Raw genomic sequence first — 15,320 nt, forward strand, 5'->3', positions numbered from 1 at the left:
TGCCCCCTGCACCCCTAGCCCTGCAATCCACTTTCCAAACACACTGAAATGCTGGACAATCAGAGTCATCCATCGAGACCCCTCTCAGCCTCCTCTGGGAAGCCTACCTGAAGCTCTTGGTCAAAATCAGACTCTTCTTTCCCATTGTCAAGACACATCCTGTGCTTTAATGGTGTGTTTCTATTGTCTCCCCACCAGACTAGAAGCTGGGAAAGAAAGGAGGACGGGCCTTGTGGGGTGCTGCTTTGTGCCCCCCACTAACGCCCAGTGCTGGGCCCAAACTGAGTATCAAGAAAACGTGGCAAAACTAGAAGCCTGGTTTCTCCTTGTAGTTTTACATTTTTCTAGAAAATTAGTGCTTTATGTTCTTGGGAAAAAGGATTTCATGGAGTTCCCCTGGTGGCGCAGAGGGCTAAGGATCCCGTGTGGTCACTGCTATGACTTGGGGGGCTGCTGTGGTGTGGGTTGGATCCTTGGCCCCAGGAACTTCTGCATGTCGTGAGCCTGGCCAAAAAAAAAAAAAACACCGAAAAAAAAGGGGGGAGGTTTCATGATAAATTAATGAACAAATGACTTCACAGCAAAATAAAATTTCGGGTGTCGCCTCTCACCTGCGCTCTCGTTGGGCACAGGGCTACCACCAAGCAGATGCTAAGTACTGCTCAGATCTGGGCCTGCAGACTACAAGTCCCAAAAGACCTCCCGTTAGCGCATCTCTACAGCCCCGCCCTCCCAGGGGGTGGGGCGGAGCCGGAGGGCGGGGCCCGGGGGCTGCGAGGCCCGGGGCGCAGCCTGGGGACTGGAATGCCCCAAGGCTCTGGGGCGCACAAAGCGCAGGCGCAGCGGGTTGGGTGGCAGCAGCATCAAGTAGCGGCCGCTTTGGCAGCAGCATCGCAGCAGGTGCAGACAGGTGGGTGCATCAAGGGGGGCCGGAGAGGGCGTTGGCATCTGGCCCTCTTCTGTCTGACCTGTGTCAGAGCTTGAAGACGGGAGAGAGTGGCAAGGGAGGCAGGGACAAGGCCGGGGTTTCCAACGCAGGTGCGCGGGGCAGCCCTTACTGCGCAGCAACAGGTGTGAGCGATGGGGGAGGGGCGAAGGCACTTGCTGTAAAGTTAGTCGCCCTCGAGAACAGAGGACACCTGGATTCCAATCCAAGCTCCATCACACACGGACAAGTCACTTCCTATAGCTCAGTTTGTCCATCGGTAGCACAGGCGTGAGCATCCTATCCATCTAGTAAATAGCCAACAGAGTTGCGGTGGGGCCCAGACGTCGCTGCACAGGGATCACCTGGGGATCTTCCAGGACTATCAGTACTTGCCTCCTGCCCCCAGACATCCTGATTTCACTGTTATGGGGTCTGACCTGGGTGTTGGGGGGTTTTAAAGCTCCTGCTGGAATAAAGGTTTGAAGCCAGGACTGCTGGGTGTGCATCCTGGCTCTGCTGCCTTCTAACCAAGCAGACCTGTGCAAGTGACGGGACCTCTCCAGGCCCCAGTTTCCTCGGCATAACAAGAACTACTGTGAGGCTTCAATGAGATAATAGGTGAAAGCACCTGGGTAGTATACCTGTCACATAGAACTCGATCAATTACAGCTGCCGCTGAATCATTATTTTACGCACTTTGTAAATGGCTCAGGCGGGGTTCACGTGTGAGGAAGGCTTTTCTTATCATCAAAGTCCCGCATCCATTGCCATGATTCTAATATTTTCTGCTGCCAGCATTTTGAAATTCCTGAGTCTCTAACATTTTAAGAGTTCCTCCCTCCAGTATCTCCTTGGCTCATGGGCATACGGTTACACATCGAGAAATAGAGGCCAGGGAGAAGGGACTCGGTCAAGGTTATAGGGCCGAGATTGGAATCCAGGCTCCCCACCCCGACCCAGGGCAACAGGTGGCTGCCCTGCTGACCCCACAAGCACAGTGCTTCCATTATGTGCCTGGAGCAGAGACTGGGGAGGAGGCAGGCAGGCTGGCCCTTGTTTGTTTACTCACACTCCTTTAAACGTTTCCTCGGTGGCTCCCCCAGGGAGGAGAGGGGGGGGACTTCTCTCTGGAGAGCGGCTGAGGCCAGGTGTGTCCTGTGGCTCCTCCGACAGGTTCCTCCTGACTCCGCCCTGGAGAGTCCTTTTGAAGAAATGGCCCTGGTGAGGGGCGGCTGGCTGTGGAGACAGAGTGAGTGACCCCTGGCCAAGTCCTTGTCCATCCTGCACCTTGTCCAGGGGCAGGAGTGAGGCAGTGGCTTGCTGGACCTGCACACTGACCCCTTCTCCCAAGAAACCATGCTCTTTTGTTTTCTGCTCTTTCGTCCATGCTCTTCCTTTGCCTGGCATGTCCTTCGCACTCCTGACGGCTTGGTAAACCACTTATTCTTCAAGACCCAGCTCAGATGTCCCCTTCTGTGAGGGGCCTTCTCTGGCTTTTCCTCTAACCCCCACCCAGCCCCTATTGTGGCACCAAGCTGGTGAGAGGCTCCCTTCTCTGTCCCCAGTGCCTCATGCACACCCCTGCCAAAGCACTGATATAAAACCACCTTTACCTGTGGAGCTTACCACCCGCCCACCTCATACCGTGAGTGCCTCAAGCGCAGGGACTGGGTTTTATCTTCTGCGTCCATAGCACCCCTGCCTAGGGCTGGCCACCAAACAAAGTGAAAAATGCCTCTGTACTTTGGAACTTGTAAAACTCTAAGAAGCTCTCTTATGACGTAGCCCTTTCCTGTTAAGATTTCCAATCACAAAACATCTGAAGCTGGAGTTCCTACTGTGGTTCACCAGGTTAAGGACGAGATTTTGTCTCTGAGGATGCGGGTTTGATCCCTGGCCTTGCTTAGTGGGTTAAGGATCTGGCGTTGCCACAAGCTGTGGTGTAGGTCACCGATGTGGCTCAGATTTGGTGCTGCTATGGCTGTGGTTTAGGCTTCAGCTGCGGCTCTGATTGGAGCCCAAGAAAACCTCCATATGCCGCAGGTGCAGCCTTAAAAGGAAAAAAACAGTCTGAAGCTAGGGCTCAGGCTTCCAGACCTACCTCTGACCAGAGTCATGATCTGAACAAGGGCTGTCCTGGGCTAGCGGCTCCCCCACACCCCATGACCCATACTCAGGTCATTCAGTTCAGTAAAACTGAATGCAGGTCCTGCTACGTGCCACGACTGGTGTGGTGAGCTATGGACACCACATGTGCCCCTCTGCCCCTGCATCTGGTGGAAGAGACAGTAACTACACAAATGACTGTCACTTGGAGCCTGACCTTTTTTTCCCAAGTCAGCTCACAAATATAAGCAATAATCGTATCCCCTCAGTAGACTGGATGCAGTGGAAACTATAGGTTCCCCTAAAACAAGTGCTTGGTGGCAGGTTTTCCGTTAATCCTTACACAAATCATGTTCCATATTCATACAAAACAACATGGAGTTCCCGTCGTGGCACAGTGGTTAACGAATCCGACTAGGAACCATGAGGTTGTGGGTTCGATCCCTGGCCTTGCTCAGTGGGTTTAGGATCCAGCGTGAGCCGTGGTGTAGGCTGCAGACGAGACTCGGATCCCGAGTTGCTGTGGCTCTGACGTAGGCTGGTGGCTACGGCTCCAATTAGACCCCTAGCCTGGGAATCTCCATATGCCGCGGAAGCGGCCCTAGAAAAGGCAAAAAGACAAAAACACCCAAAAAACAAAAAACCAACTTAATGCTTTTTTCTCTGAAAGACTACATGCAGAAACAGATTTCCAATTAGACATGAACTTGAATTTGTGAAAATGCTCCATGTCTTGTGACACTTAGAAAAAAAAAAAAGATTCCCAGCTTCCTCCAAGAAGAAATCTGAGAGTTCATTTATCACTCACGCACTCATGGAACCTCCACTCTGTGTTAGGCCCAATGGGAGGCGATGGTGAGCAAGGCTGAGAGGCCCTGCCAGCATTTCAGGGGGATGACAAGGAAGGGGTGGTTACAACCCTGGGGGCTGGGGGGAAGGGGCTCTGGGAGGGAGCCACCCAGAGCTGTGGCCAGCCTGCCTGGTGGGTCTGGAATATCACACAGGCTCCATCCTCCGCCGCTGGAAACGGAATTGGTTCGCCCTGTGGCTGGATGGGACCCTGGGCTACTACCACGATGAGACAGCCCAGGACGAGGAGGACCGCGTGCTCATCCACTTCAACGTCCGAGACATAAAGATCGGCCAAGAGTGCCACGGTGAGCGGAGCCCCTTCCCTCCGGCGCAGTGACTGCTGTGCCCTCCCTCCCCCTGTCCGTCGGAGGACACCTGCTCCTCTTAGGTGGAAGGCTCTTTGCAGCTCTCAGAGGCCTTCCACAGACATTGCTTCTGGGCCTCCATCAACTTCATTTCATGTGTGTGTGAATTAAGAAATATGGAGTTCTTATCCTTTGCTGGACCTGGGCCCTATGCTAGTTACAGAAGTGAGTCAGACAGTTTCTGCTCTCTCTACTGCAAAGAACTACATTAAGATGAAATGAAATAAGGAGGCTCAGAGAAGTTAATTAAGCACATGGCCCAGAGCCACACAGCAAATCCTCTTGGCCAAGGCTCGGCCATAATTAAAACAGGGAAACTGGGAGATAGACAGGCCTACCTAGGGAAACAGGCAATGTGGAAAAGTTGGAAGGGTCTACAGACTTGAGCAGAATCCCAAGGACAGTATGTGGTTGACAACGGCCAGTAAATAGGACCCAGAGAAGTCAGTTCCTATTCTTGTTCCTGGTTTACTGGGGAGACCCGGGGCCTGGTGTGCCCTGTGGAAATCCTGTGTATGTGCGTCTTGCCTTTAGATGTGCAGCCCCCCGAGGGCCGGAGCCGAGATGGGCTGTTGACTGTAAACCTGCGGGAGGGCACCCGCCTACACCTGTGCGCAGAGACCCGCGACGATGCCTTGTAAGTTGCTCCCAGGAGAGGATCAGGTGGGATCTTGGGGACTATGACCACACGCCTCCTCCTCATTGGGCTTCTAGTTCCCTGAAGGTAGGGAAGGAGGGACACCCGTGAGCACAGCAGTGGATGGAGGGTGAGCAGGGAGTGGATCTGAATGGCTCATAGTGATGGGCATGATATCCAGCGAGCTCCCGATATGGTATGAGATGAAGTCAGGACTGCTGGCTGAGGGGTGTGCACACCTGCCTCAGGTGTGTGCTCCTTGGTCACCCAGGGTGGGTATCAGGCATCCCCAGAGGACCCCCTTTTTACCCCCATCTGAGAAGATGCTCCGGTAGTGGACTCTGATCTGAGGGATCGTCACTAACCTGCCTAACGGAGGCAGCCCTGGGCACCCCGATGTCAGGGGCAGCCCCAGCCGCCGGACCAGGCGCGTCTCCCCGCGCCGTGCTCCTCACATTCTTTCCCTTCCCACTCTCTTGGTGGAGGGTCGGTCGGCCTTTGCGCTGGAAGAGAGTGAAAGAGATGGGGGTGTGGGAGTGGGGGAAGCTGAGCTCCAGACAGACAAAGCACAGAGCCGCCTTGTCCACTCCAGCCAGGTGCCATGGCAACCAACAAAGGCTCAATTGTCCCGTGTCCACTGGGCGGTCCCGGGGCTCTGGGGTCAGAGCGCTGGGGAGCTGGGTCTGTAGGTTTGGGATGTGGAGGTGGGCGGCAGCCAGAGAACCAGCCTGGGCATGTCAGCATCTGAACCTCTGAGACCACCCAAGCCTGGCTGTCTTTTGTCTAGATGGGGAAACTGGAACTTTTAGAAGGGAAGCGGCTGTGGACAGAAAATGAATTAGGAGGGCTTGTCTCTGTGACTGGGGCGGCAGAAGGGTCCCCTTTGTCTACCCAAGGGAGCCAAGAGACCAGGGCTCATGGCTGGGTTGGGGAGGCAAGTTTAAAGTGTGGGGTCCCGTTCCCCTTCTCTATTCCTTATGGTCTGGCGGGTTTTGTTGCAGAGCGTGGAAGACGGCGCTGCTGGAGGCGAACTCCACCCCGGTGAGCCCCCTTTCCCTTCCTGCCCCCCACCCCCCGCCACCTGCCATGGAATCATGGATGACTCAGACTCGGTCTCTGCCTGCCAGGAGTTCTCAGTTTCCATGTATGTGAGTGAATAGATGCCCTGAGCCCCAAGTGGAAAAGGACAGAAGACAGCCAACTAGTGCCAGAGGAGGGAGAGAGCGGTCTCCAAGAAGGCCTGGTACAGAGGCTGGCATGGGAGCAGGGGGAAAGGAACTGTGCTTATTGAGCAACTATTGTGTGTCAGGTGTGGTGCAGTTGCAAAACCAGCTCCTCCTCACTGTGCTGTGAGCTTGGGATTATCGCTCCCTCTCTGCAGATCAGACTGCACTTCATTCATCCACACAACAAATGTTTGCTGAACTCCTACTATGTAGCAGGCACTGTGCCAAAGACCAGGGACCAGAGGGTAGCTAAGCAGACACAAGTCCTGCCTTCCCAGACTCAGCCTGGTAGGGAGCTAGACGTGAAGCTACAAGTTACACAGTTAGTGAGCCCACTGCAGTGGTGGTAACTGCTCTGACAGAGAGGACAATGTGCATTTGATGTGCATCCACCTTGATGGCCTGATCCAGGTGGGAGTCCAGATAAGCTCAAGACGAGACCTGAAGGATAAACAGAAATCAACCTGGTGAAAGGGGTGGGGTGGGGTGAAGGGAACAGCTTTCCAGGTAGAGGGAACGGCACGTGCAAAGGCCCTGAGACATTACGGCGTTAATGACGTTTACAAGTTGAACAACAGAAGGAAGACTGGGGTGGCTGGAACTCGGAGAGCGAGAGATCAGTGGGGGAAGGAGGGTTAGTAGGGCCAGGCATTAAAGATTGTGTTAAGGATGGTGGTTTCTGCTGAGAGCACTTGAAGTCATTGAAAGATTTTAAACAGAGAAATGGCATGAAGAGGTCAGACCAGATTTGTGTTTTTAAAAAGATAGTCTGGAAGGAGTTCCTGTTGTGTCTCAGTGGGTTAAGAACCTGGCATAGTGTCTGTGAGGATGCAGATTCTATCCCTGGCCTCGCTTAAGGATCCCGCATTGCCACAAAAGCTGCGGTGTAGGTCATAGATGGCAGCTCCGATTCGACCCCTAGCCTGGGAACCTCCATATGCCTTGGGGGCGGCCATAAAGAAAAGAAAAAAAAAGATACTCTGAGAATTCCCAGGTGGATCTAGCATTGTCACTGCTGCGGCACGGATTCAATCCCTGACCCCAGAACTTAGCATGCCATGGGAGGGGGGGGGGCGCAAAAATTTTTTTTAAATAAATAAAAGTAAAAAATAAAAAGATAGTCCAGCTGGTAGGTAGGGAAGGGACTGTAGAGGGTAAAGGTGGAAGCCCAGAGACCAGTTAGAATGCTGGGACAGTGTGCAGGCGACTGGCTGGAGGTCTGGGCCAAGACTTTGCTGGCAGAGACCAGCTGATGAGGATTAGACACACTGAGGAGGTAAAGTCAACAGAGACTAATGACTGATGGAGGTGTGGCTTTTGAGGAGGTGCACAAAGCCTCCAGCTCGAGGGTGGCCCAGCTTGGCCTCAACCCCATCTGCCCGACCCCAGATTCTATGCTTGCTCCTTCTACCTGTGGGACGGAGGAGCCCCTTCTCATCTAGAGAATGAGTCCACTGGGAAATAGCAGGAAGACCCGGATGCATTCAGCAACTCAGGCATCCACCTGCTGAGGGCCAGGCATTGTGCTTGAGTGCCTGGCATCGGTTGTATCATTTAATCTTCAACAAGAACGAGTAGGGACACTTGAAACTAATACAACATGGTAAGTCAACTACACTCTAATAATTTTTTTTAAAAGAAGGGGTAGGGGTTGGTATCTTTAGTCCCATTTTACAGATGAAGGAGCTGGAGGTTCAGAGGGAAGGTGACTCGTTCAAAGCCTTACAGTCTTAAGTCAGTGGAAGTCAGCCTCTACTGGAACCTTGTCTATTGGTCAGTGAGATTTTGAGAGAAGGGCAGTAACTGCAGAAGCAGCTACATGAGCAGAGGAGGGAGTGGCATGCACACGTGTGTACACGCATGTGTGTCTAAGTACCAGGAGTCTGGCATGGCTGTAGGGTAAGCCATGGAGGGAAAGGAATAGGAGACATGACCTCTGAGGAGCCGTGTCACTGCCTTGAAGTCCAGGTGAAGGCACTGCACTTGACCCTGAGGGTTGTCCAGAGGGGAGCAATGAAGGGCATTAAGCAGGGAGCGCTGTGGTCAGACTCTGGGGAGCAGACTCGGGTTTCTGGGTGGAGGCTGTGTGAGAGGAGGCTGGGGCAGCAGTCAGCAGGGGGCGCTCCAAGTCCCACTTCTGCAGGGCAGATGAGTCCCGAGTCCCGCCCAAGAGGGCAGAGGGAAGGAGGTGAGGGCTGACCGTTCTGCACTCTGTGACTCTATGACGCTGCCTTTCCCCTCCCCTGCCTGGCCGTCTTCCTGCTGCTCTGCCTCTTACATCTCTCACCTCTGACCCTCTACTCCCCCTCCCACTGCTCTCCTCCACACACACACACACACACCCCTCTGGTCCCTAGGCTTGCTCAAGCTGGGTATGTTGTGTCTATACCCGTGTCTGCCCATCTCTGCGTGTGTGTGTCTGTGGGATTCTCTCTGTCCTGAGTCTGCGTAGCAGTGCCCTGTACTTTGTCCCTCCACATCCTGCAGGTTTATCCTCCACTCTGGGTGGAGGTTCCAGGAGGAGCCCTGACCCTGGCTGTTCCATGGAACCCAGGGCTGGGGGCACAGCCAGGAGCAAGGCTGGGGGGCCAGCGATGGGGGCAGGTGGGTGGGAAGACACAGCAGAGCTGTCTGTCCCCCCTGGAGGCGGGGAGCCTCAGAGCTGAAACACGTGCAGGTGGGCTAAGTCTGGAGGGACGCTACTGACCCTTCTCCTCCGTGAAACTCTGGCCAAGTCCCCACTGTTTCGGAGCCTCCCAGCATGGTCATTCTGAGCAAGTGCCATGGGCTGAGGAAGAAGAGGACCCCTCCCTTGGCCAGCTGGCAGGGGGCTCTGGCAGGGCCTGTGAAGATCTCTGAGTCTCTCCAGATGTCGAAGGCCTCTGACACCTCCCTCCCTCCACTTCTTGGGTTTCTGTGGCGTGAGCAGGCCCCGGCTGGAGCCACCGTCCCTCCCAGGAGCCGCCGGGTTTGCCCCAAGGTCAGGTGTGTGACCCGCTCGTGGAGCCCCTGTAAGGTTGAGAGGCGGATCTGGGTAAGTGCCGGCTGGGCCCTCCCTGCCTCCATTCTCGCCTCCAGGACGTGCCTCCCTCCCTCCCTGCTCACGAACATTCCATGGCTCCGTCCCTCGCAGGACACCGACCACAGCCCTGCTTTCAAGGCTCTCGGATCTGGCCTGGGCCAGACTCGCCCACCTCGTCCCTCCCCCCTGTGCTCCACGTGCTCTGCTCAGCCCTCTGCTCCCAGCTCTGCCAGACCTTTGTCCCCTTCCAGCCTTCGGATGTGCTGTTCTCTCTGCTGCAAAGGCCCTCAGTTTCCTTCCTGATCTGACAAAATGATGCTTATCCTCTAAGACATGCCTCAGAGGCTGCCACCTCCTCAGACCTCCAGGCACTGCCAGTCCCTCTCACAGGCCACTGCACTAATGCTCAGGACTGTCCTCATTCTGCTGACTTTTGGTTTATTTATTTCTGACTCTGTTCTCCCACGAGACCTGGAACTTCCTTCAAGGCAAGGATCAGGTTAGGTCAGCTCTGCCCCATAAAGCCTGGCACAGTGCGGGGTATACAGCAGGTGTGCAATGAGTGCTCAGAGACGGAGACAATCTATTTTGACCCTCCTTATTCCTGGTGCATGAGGAGGGGACACAAGTAGGCCTCAAGCAGCCTTCCCTGAATCAGAGCAAATGAATGAATGAAGGGAGGAAGAAAGGAGTAAAAAAAAAAAAACCCTCTGTTATGGCCTCACTACTGCATATTATAATTTAGCTTGTGTTTGTCTCCCTGTCACACCCCCACCCAGTGCTTCTGGAAAGCAGAAGTTGGGGCTAAATCCTCTCTGTCCCCAGTGCTTAGCCTGGCATGGGGGTGGGGGCACAGTGGGGGACCTGGGCTAGAGTCTTACGGTCAACTGTGAACTCGTTTTCTAGCACCCTGGTGCTCAGTGTGGCTGTGTATGAGAATCACTTAAGGAGCTAAAAATAGTAAGATCCTACCGCTGGGTGCTCTAATTCTGTAGTTCTGGGGTAAGCCTTGGAACTCTGTGGTTTAAAAAGATTTTCTCCAGGCATTCCCGTCATGGCGTAGCAAAAACGAATCCAACTAGGAACCATGATGTTGCGGGTTCAATCCCTGGCTCGCTCAGTGGGTTAAGGATCCAGGGTTGCCATGAGCTGTGGTGCAGGTCACAGACATGCTCAGATCCTGCGTTGCTGTGGCTGCGGTGTAGGGGTGGCAGCTGTAGCTCCGATTGGACCCCTAGCCTGGGAACCTCCGTATGCCGTGGGTGTGGCCCTAAAAAAGTTTTTTTTTTCTCTGAGGATTCTGATGTACAGAACGACTGAGCCCAGAAGTACTAGGACCACCTAGTTGCATAGACATGGCTCTGCTGGATGCTCACTGGGCCTTGGGAGTGGGCAGTATAGAAAGACTGTCCATTTACAGAAGAGAAAACAGAAGCTCTGAGAGGTTACATAACATGACCAGGGTCACACACTTCAGTGGCAGGGCTGGGAACCCAGCCCAGCATTCTGAGGTGTCACCCCTCATACCCAAACCAGGATATGAGTTTGTTTAAAGTGGGGGTGCCTACCAATAGCATGTAAAAGGCTATAAGCTTAAATACACACCACAGCTTTTCTGAGGGGAGAGGTCTGTTTGGCTGACCCCGTCCCCACCCACAAAAGGGGCTGGGCCCCGGGAGAGGGAGAGGAGCAGGAACCAGACCTTTAGGTCCTGTCTGTGGGGTCTCTGGGGGATTCCCTGCCGTTGCCAGGTGACCCACGCGAGAGTCCCTCTGGGCCTCTTCTGCTGGAGGGTAGAAACAGGTGCCCCACAGAGACATGAGGTGGTGTTTCCACTCTCTCCAGGGCCTGACAGGGCCACTGGCTCACAGAGAAACTGCAGGGCAGACGTAGGCTCTGGCTCTCAGAGTCCCTTCCATTGAAACTGGGGATCAGAGTGCTCAGCTCTTTCTAGCCCCTCCTAGGCATGAGTTCAGATCCTGGTTCCCCCCCGCCCCCCCACCAGAAAGCCCTGTTGGCTCACCCTTGGGGAAGGAGAACAGTAAGGGAAGTCACTTGAAATGAGCCTTGCTTATCTGAGCCTCCGCATTGCTCTGGGTCTGGTCATTGTCCCTAACTTAACACTGGACAGAGTTGGGTGACCGTAGTCCCAGACTGACCCTATATGTGACTCACTTGAGATAAATTCAATACATTAGGCACCTGCATGTTCCAGGCCTGACTGGACCAGTCCCTGCCCTTGCTGCTGCTGCTGGTGGTGGTGTGGGGTTTCTTCAAGCAATGACACCACAGAATGGTTGGTGCCATGATGAGGGAAGGCCAAGGGCTGTGGGTGCCCAGAGGGGACCCTAACATAATCTGGGGTTCAGGACAATGATGCTTGAGTTTCATCTGAAAGAAAGTTAGGTAATTGAATTAAGGTGAGAAAGGCACCCCCATCAGAGGGAAAAGGCGTGGGCATCTGACATCCCAAGGCGTGACTGGAGGCCTCCCCTTTGCAGCCCAGCTTCTTGAAAGAGCTGTCATGACATGTTGATTCCATCCCTCACCTTTCAACCATTCTTCAGTCCTGAGTAGTCTGGCTTCTTCCTCCAGCCATTCCTCCGAAAAGTTTCTCAAGTTCACCCACAATTTCCAAGTTGCCGAATGGCCTTGTTCTCTTGGCACCTGATAGGAGGATGGATGGAAGAGCATATTGAGAAGATAAACCCATGAGATCGTGTGGCTAATGATGTGATGTGGAAGATGGGTGTGAAGATGGCACCTCCCAGGGATGTCTTGGTTTGAGTGCAGAGTGGTTGCATTTAGACAAAAGCATTTACAGAAGAGCAGGTTTGAGGGGTGGAAGGACAATGACCTCACTTTGAGATGGGTAGAGTTTGGACACCTGAACTTTTAAGGGACCACCTGGACCACTGGGGTGTTAAGCTCAGTTAAAGATGTAAGGTGCAAGGGGGTAAGAAGAGGAAGCCTGGAGAGAGGGGGATCCTACCCCCTCTCCAGGTCTGTTTCTCATAAGTAAAATGAGAATAGTTGACTAGGAGCCTCCTTTAATATATCAGCATATATTTATTAATTCTTGCTATTCACTAGGCCCTGCTGGCAGTACAAATGATCACAGTCCCATACCTATAGGCAGCTCACCTGTGGGGTGTAGGCAGGAAAGGCCAGGAGGAAGATAGGAACAGAAGACATAAGCATAGTGCACAGAGAACTTGGGGAGAAAGGATTCTTTCTGAGACCAGAAGGGCTTCTTGGAGTGGGTGACTTTTTGAGTTAGGCTTTGAGGGGTTGGTAAAAATCTAATGGGAAAGGGACACTGACCATCCTTCTCTTAGCCCCTGTCCCTGGCTGAGCCGTAGAGTGGAGGTAAACACCTGCTGTAAGGATGAGAGGAAGTAAGACACATGTGAACCCTACCTCGGGACCTGGAACGTGGCGGACGCTCAGTAATACTTTAGTTCAAAACCCGTCATCGTCATCATGATGCTTCAGTTCACGGCCATCTCTACCCTTTCTTTCCCCTCCTTCCTCCCCAACTGCCTCTGTTTCTCGGGCTGAGGCCTTGGCCAGGGCCCCCTCTCCACAACTAGGAGAGTAGAGAGACCATTGGGTTTTTTCCAAGTGTGACCACTGGACAGCTGCTGGCAAATATTAGACTATCTATGAAGGGAAGTTTGGAGCCATGGAGAATTTTTGATCAGGGGAGTGCTAGGAGGCCAGGGTAGGAAAATGGCCTCAACCAGGAGCTGGATGCAGGGGCTCAAGTTTTAGAGGACAAGAACCTTGTGGGGAGGGAGGGCCTTTCTTCAGGAACCTGCTGGTCTTTGGGGGCCCACCTAAACTTGATGAAATGGCTCAGTGGGCCCAGAAGGGTCTAAACCGGGTATGGGGGAGTAGGGGACCAAACCTGGGCCCAGCTCTCTGGCAGCTGACCAGGCAGGGCTCCCCAGGTGCGCGTCTACAGCCCATACCAGGACTACTATGAGGTGGTGCCCCCCAACGCGCATGAGGCCACGTATGTTCGCAGCTACTATGGGCCGCCCTACGCAGGTAAGTCTCTGGTCTGCCTCACCCCGGACTCAGTCCCCGCCCATGGTCCATCAGTAGGGACCAGGCCCCACCCTTTTAATGACCACGGATTGCCCCAGGCGGGACCCTCTGCAAGGCCCTTCCCATCCCATCCCAAGACTCACATCAGCTCTTGGACCAGATTCCTTTCCCACCCCAGAGCTGACCTCTAGGCTGGCTGTCCTCTGTTCAGTGGTAGCTCAGCAATTCCCATTCCTAAGCTGGCAGCGACCCCTGGTGGCTAATGTGGGAAAGACCGCCTTCTCTCACTCCAGGGTCTGGGGGTTGGGAAGGCCCATGCTCAGGTGCCCTCTGGAGGTTCTTAGGGTTCCCGGGGTTTCCTCGCCAGGCCATCCTAGCCCCACGATCTCAGAACTTCCATAGCAGATCCAGGGCATGGGAGCTGTGGAGACAGAGCACGTGTCCTTCCGCATCAAGGCCTCAGTTTCTCTAACTGGGGAGCAGCAGAGTGGGCTCAGCACCTTCTCTCGGTTTGGGCTGGAGTCTAGCAGAAAGGGCTAGACGATCTCGCCGCGCTCTCCTCTGAAGTCCTGGCCCACACCGGCTATTTCTCCGCAGGTCCCGGCGTGACGCACGTAGTGGTGCGGGAGGATCCTTACTACAGCTCGGGCGCCCCCCTGGCCATGGGCATGCTTGCGGGAGCCGCCACGGGCGCCGCTCTCGGCTCGCTCATGTGGTCGCCCTGCTGGTTCTGAGCCCTAGGACCTGCGCGTAGACCAAAACGACCCCTTTCTTCCTGGGCCCCAACCTCCACCATCCAAGCCCTGTCCCACTTTGGCTCCTTCCTTCCTATTAGCCTCTTCTGGGCTTGTTCATTCCTTCCACTCCCCACCCCCACCCTCACCCGCACACTGTGCTATCAACCAAGGCACAAACCTAGCTCAAAATCTTTAAATCTACCGCTAGACACCCCAGAAATCCATTATGGACACAGGTAGATATGTTTTCCGTAAACACACCAGGGCACAGAAAACACAGCTCATGAGACTTCAAGTTCTCCAGGCACTGAAGACACAGCCCCTCCAGGTTTGGTGGAGCAAACAGGATTAAACAAACACGCTAACAAGGGGGAGTCGTGAGTCTTCTGACAGTAAGAGGGAAGGTAACAAGGGAGGTAGGTAGGTTAGGAGTACAATTCTTGGCAAGAGTGCAGAGCCCTGAACATAATGGCATGTCCAAAGAATTAAAAGGAAGTTCATTTGGGCTGGGGTGTGGGCAGATCATGAAGGCTCTGCAAGCTCAGGAACTTGCTGGGTAAGGGGGAGCTGTGAGCTTCATGGAGAGAAGTGTCATGGTGAATATATTGCCTGTGTTAGTACCCGAACCCCAAACTCTCCCTGGGTTTAGCCCCATCCTTCCCATGACCAGATTTCTGGGTCCCTTGTTCCTTCAGTGCTCAGAAAGTACCTGTTTTCCGTGTCAGGGTGCCTGGAACAGCAGTTGAGCTGAAACTGGAGTCCCACTGCTGGGGGTGGGTGAGCTCTGTTTGGGACTTCCATCAAGAAATGCATTTCTGTTCTCCAGGAACTTGGCTCCCTGTCGTAGCTGCGGTTGTCACCATCTCAGGCTTTGTCTCTTCCTTCGGTGGGGGAGATGGCAGTGTTCACCTCTGAGGCCTGACCCACCTTTGTCTCAGTCTGGGAGGCCCCAGTGTGCCTCCCTGCAGGTGGCCTGGCAGTCTCCCCATCTGGTTCCCTTCCAGTCTTCTCCCCCATCCTGTCCCAATCACCAGTAGAAATGCTAACATCCCTGCCCAGTAGCCAGAGTAGCCTGCTAAAGTTCCCTTCTAGATAGGGCCTCCAGTTGCCCTGCGGCGGAGACTAATAAAGGTGCTGTTGGCTCTAGGCCTGGCTCTGGCTTTGTTTGTTCCCCTAGGGGGCCCTTTCTTCTCGGGACATGTCTAGGACTCAGCATCTACAGGTACCTTCTCTCACATGAGAAGAGGGTGGATGCTGACATCAGGTAGAACTGGTGACAGCACGTTAGCTGAGCAATTTGGGGCCAGTCACTTCACTTTTCTGGATCTTTCATTCCCCACCCATAAGCTGCCATCCCTGCGGACTTGAGAGGAGAGGCTGCCTCAGGATCTCTG

General features: G+C 54.2%; 1 protein-coding gene across 2 annotated transcripts; it reads left to right on the forward strand.

The window, feature by feature from the left end:
* PLEKHB1 (pleckstrin homology domain containing B1) lies at positions 751–15,073 on the forward strand. 2 transcript variants are annotated; one of them, XM_005667095.3, is made up of 8 exons: positions 751–910; positions 2,102–2,177; positions 4,039–4,191; positions 4,786–4,888; positions 5,890–5,929; positions 9,044–9,148; positions 13,090–13,189; positions 13,787–15,073. In XM_005667095.3, the coding sequence occupies exons 2-8, from the start codon at positions 2,141–2,143 to the stop codon at positions 13,921–13,923; spliced, it is 675 nt and encodes a 224-aa protein (XP_005667152.2). In that variant the 5' UTR covers positions 751–910; positions 2,102–2,140; the 3' UTR covers positions 13,924–15,073. The 2 variants fall into 2 exon arrangements, with proteins under 2 accessions (XP_005667152.2, NP_001231787.1); NM_001244858.1 differs by lacking the exon at positions 9,044–9,148 and having other exon boundaries at positions 825–910; positions 13,787–15,072.

This window comes from Sus scrofa, chromosome 9 (genome assembly GCF_000003025.6).
Source record: "Sus scrofa isolate TJ Tabasco breed Duroc chromosome 9, Sscrofa11.1, whole genome shotgun sequence".
NCBI classification, from domain to species: Eukaryota; Metazoa; Chordata; class Mammalia; order Artiodactyla; family Suidae; genus Sus; species Sus scrofa.

Excerpts from the sequence above, each read along its gene's own strand:
- PLEKHB1 (XM_005667095.3), top strand. The coding sequence starts at position 2,141 with ATGGCCCTGGTGAGGGGCGGCTGGCTGTGGAGACAGA. Across the intron at positions 4,889-5,889 it reads GAGACCCGCGACGATGCCTT|AGCGTGGAAGACGGCGCTGC; the intron begins GTAAGTTGCTCC and ends GTTTTGTTGCAG. Across the intron at positions 5,930-9,043 it reads TGGAGGCGAACTCCACCCCG|GCCCCGGCTGGAGCCACCGT; the intron begins GTGAGCCCCCTT and ends TGGCGTGAGCAG.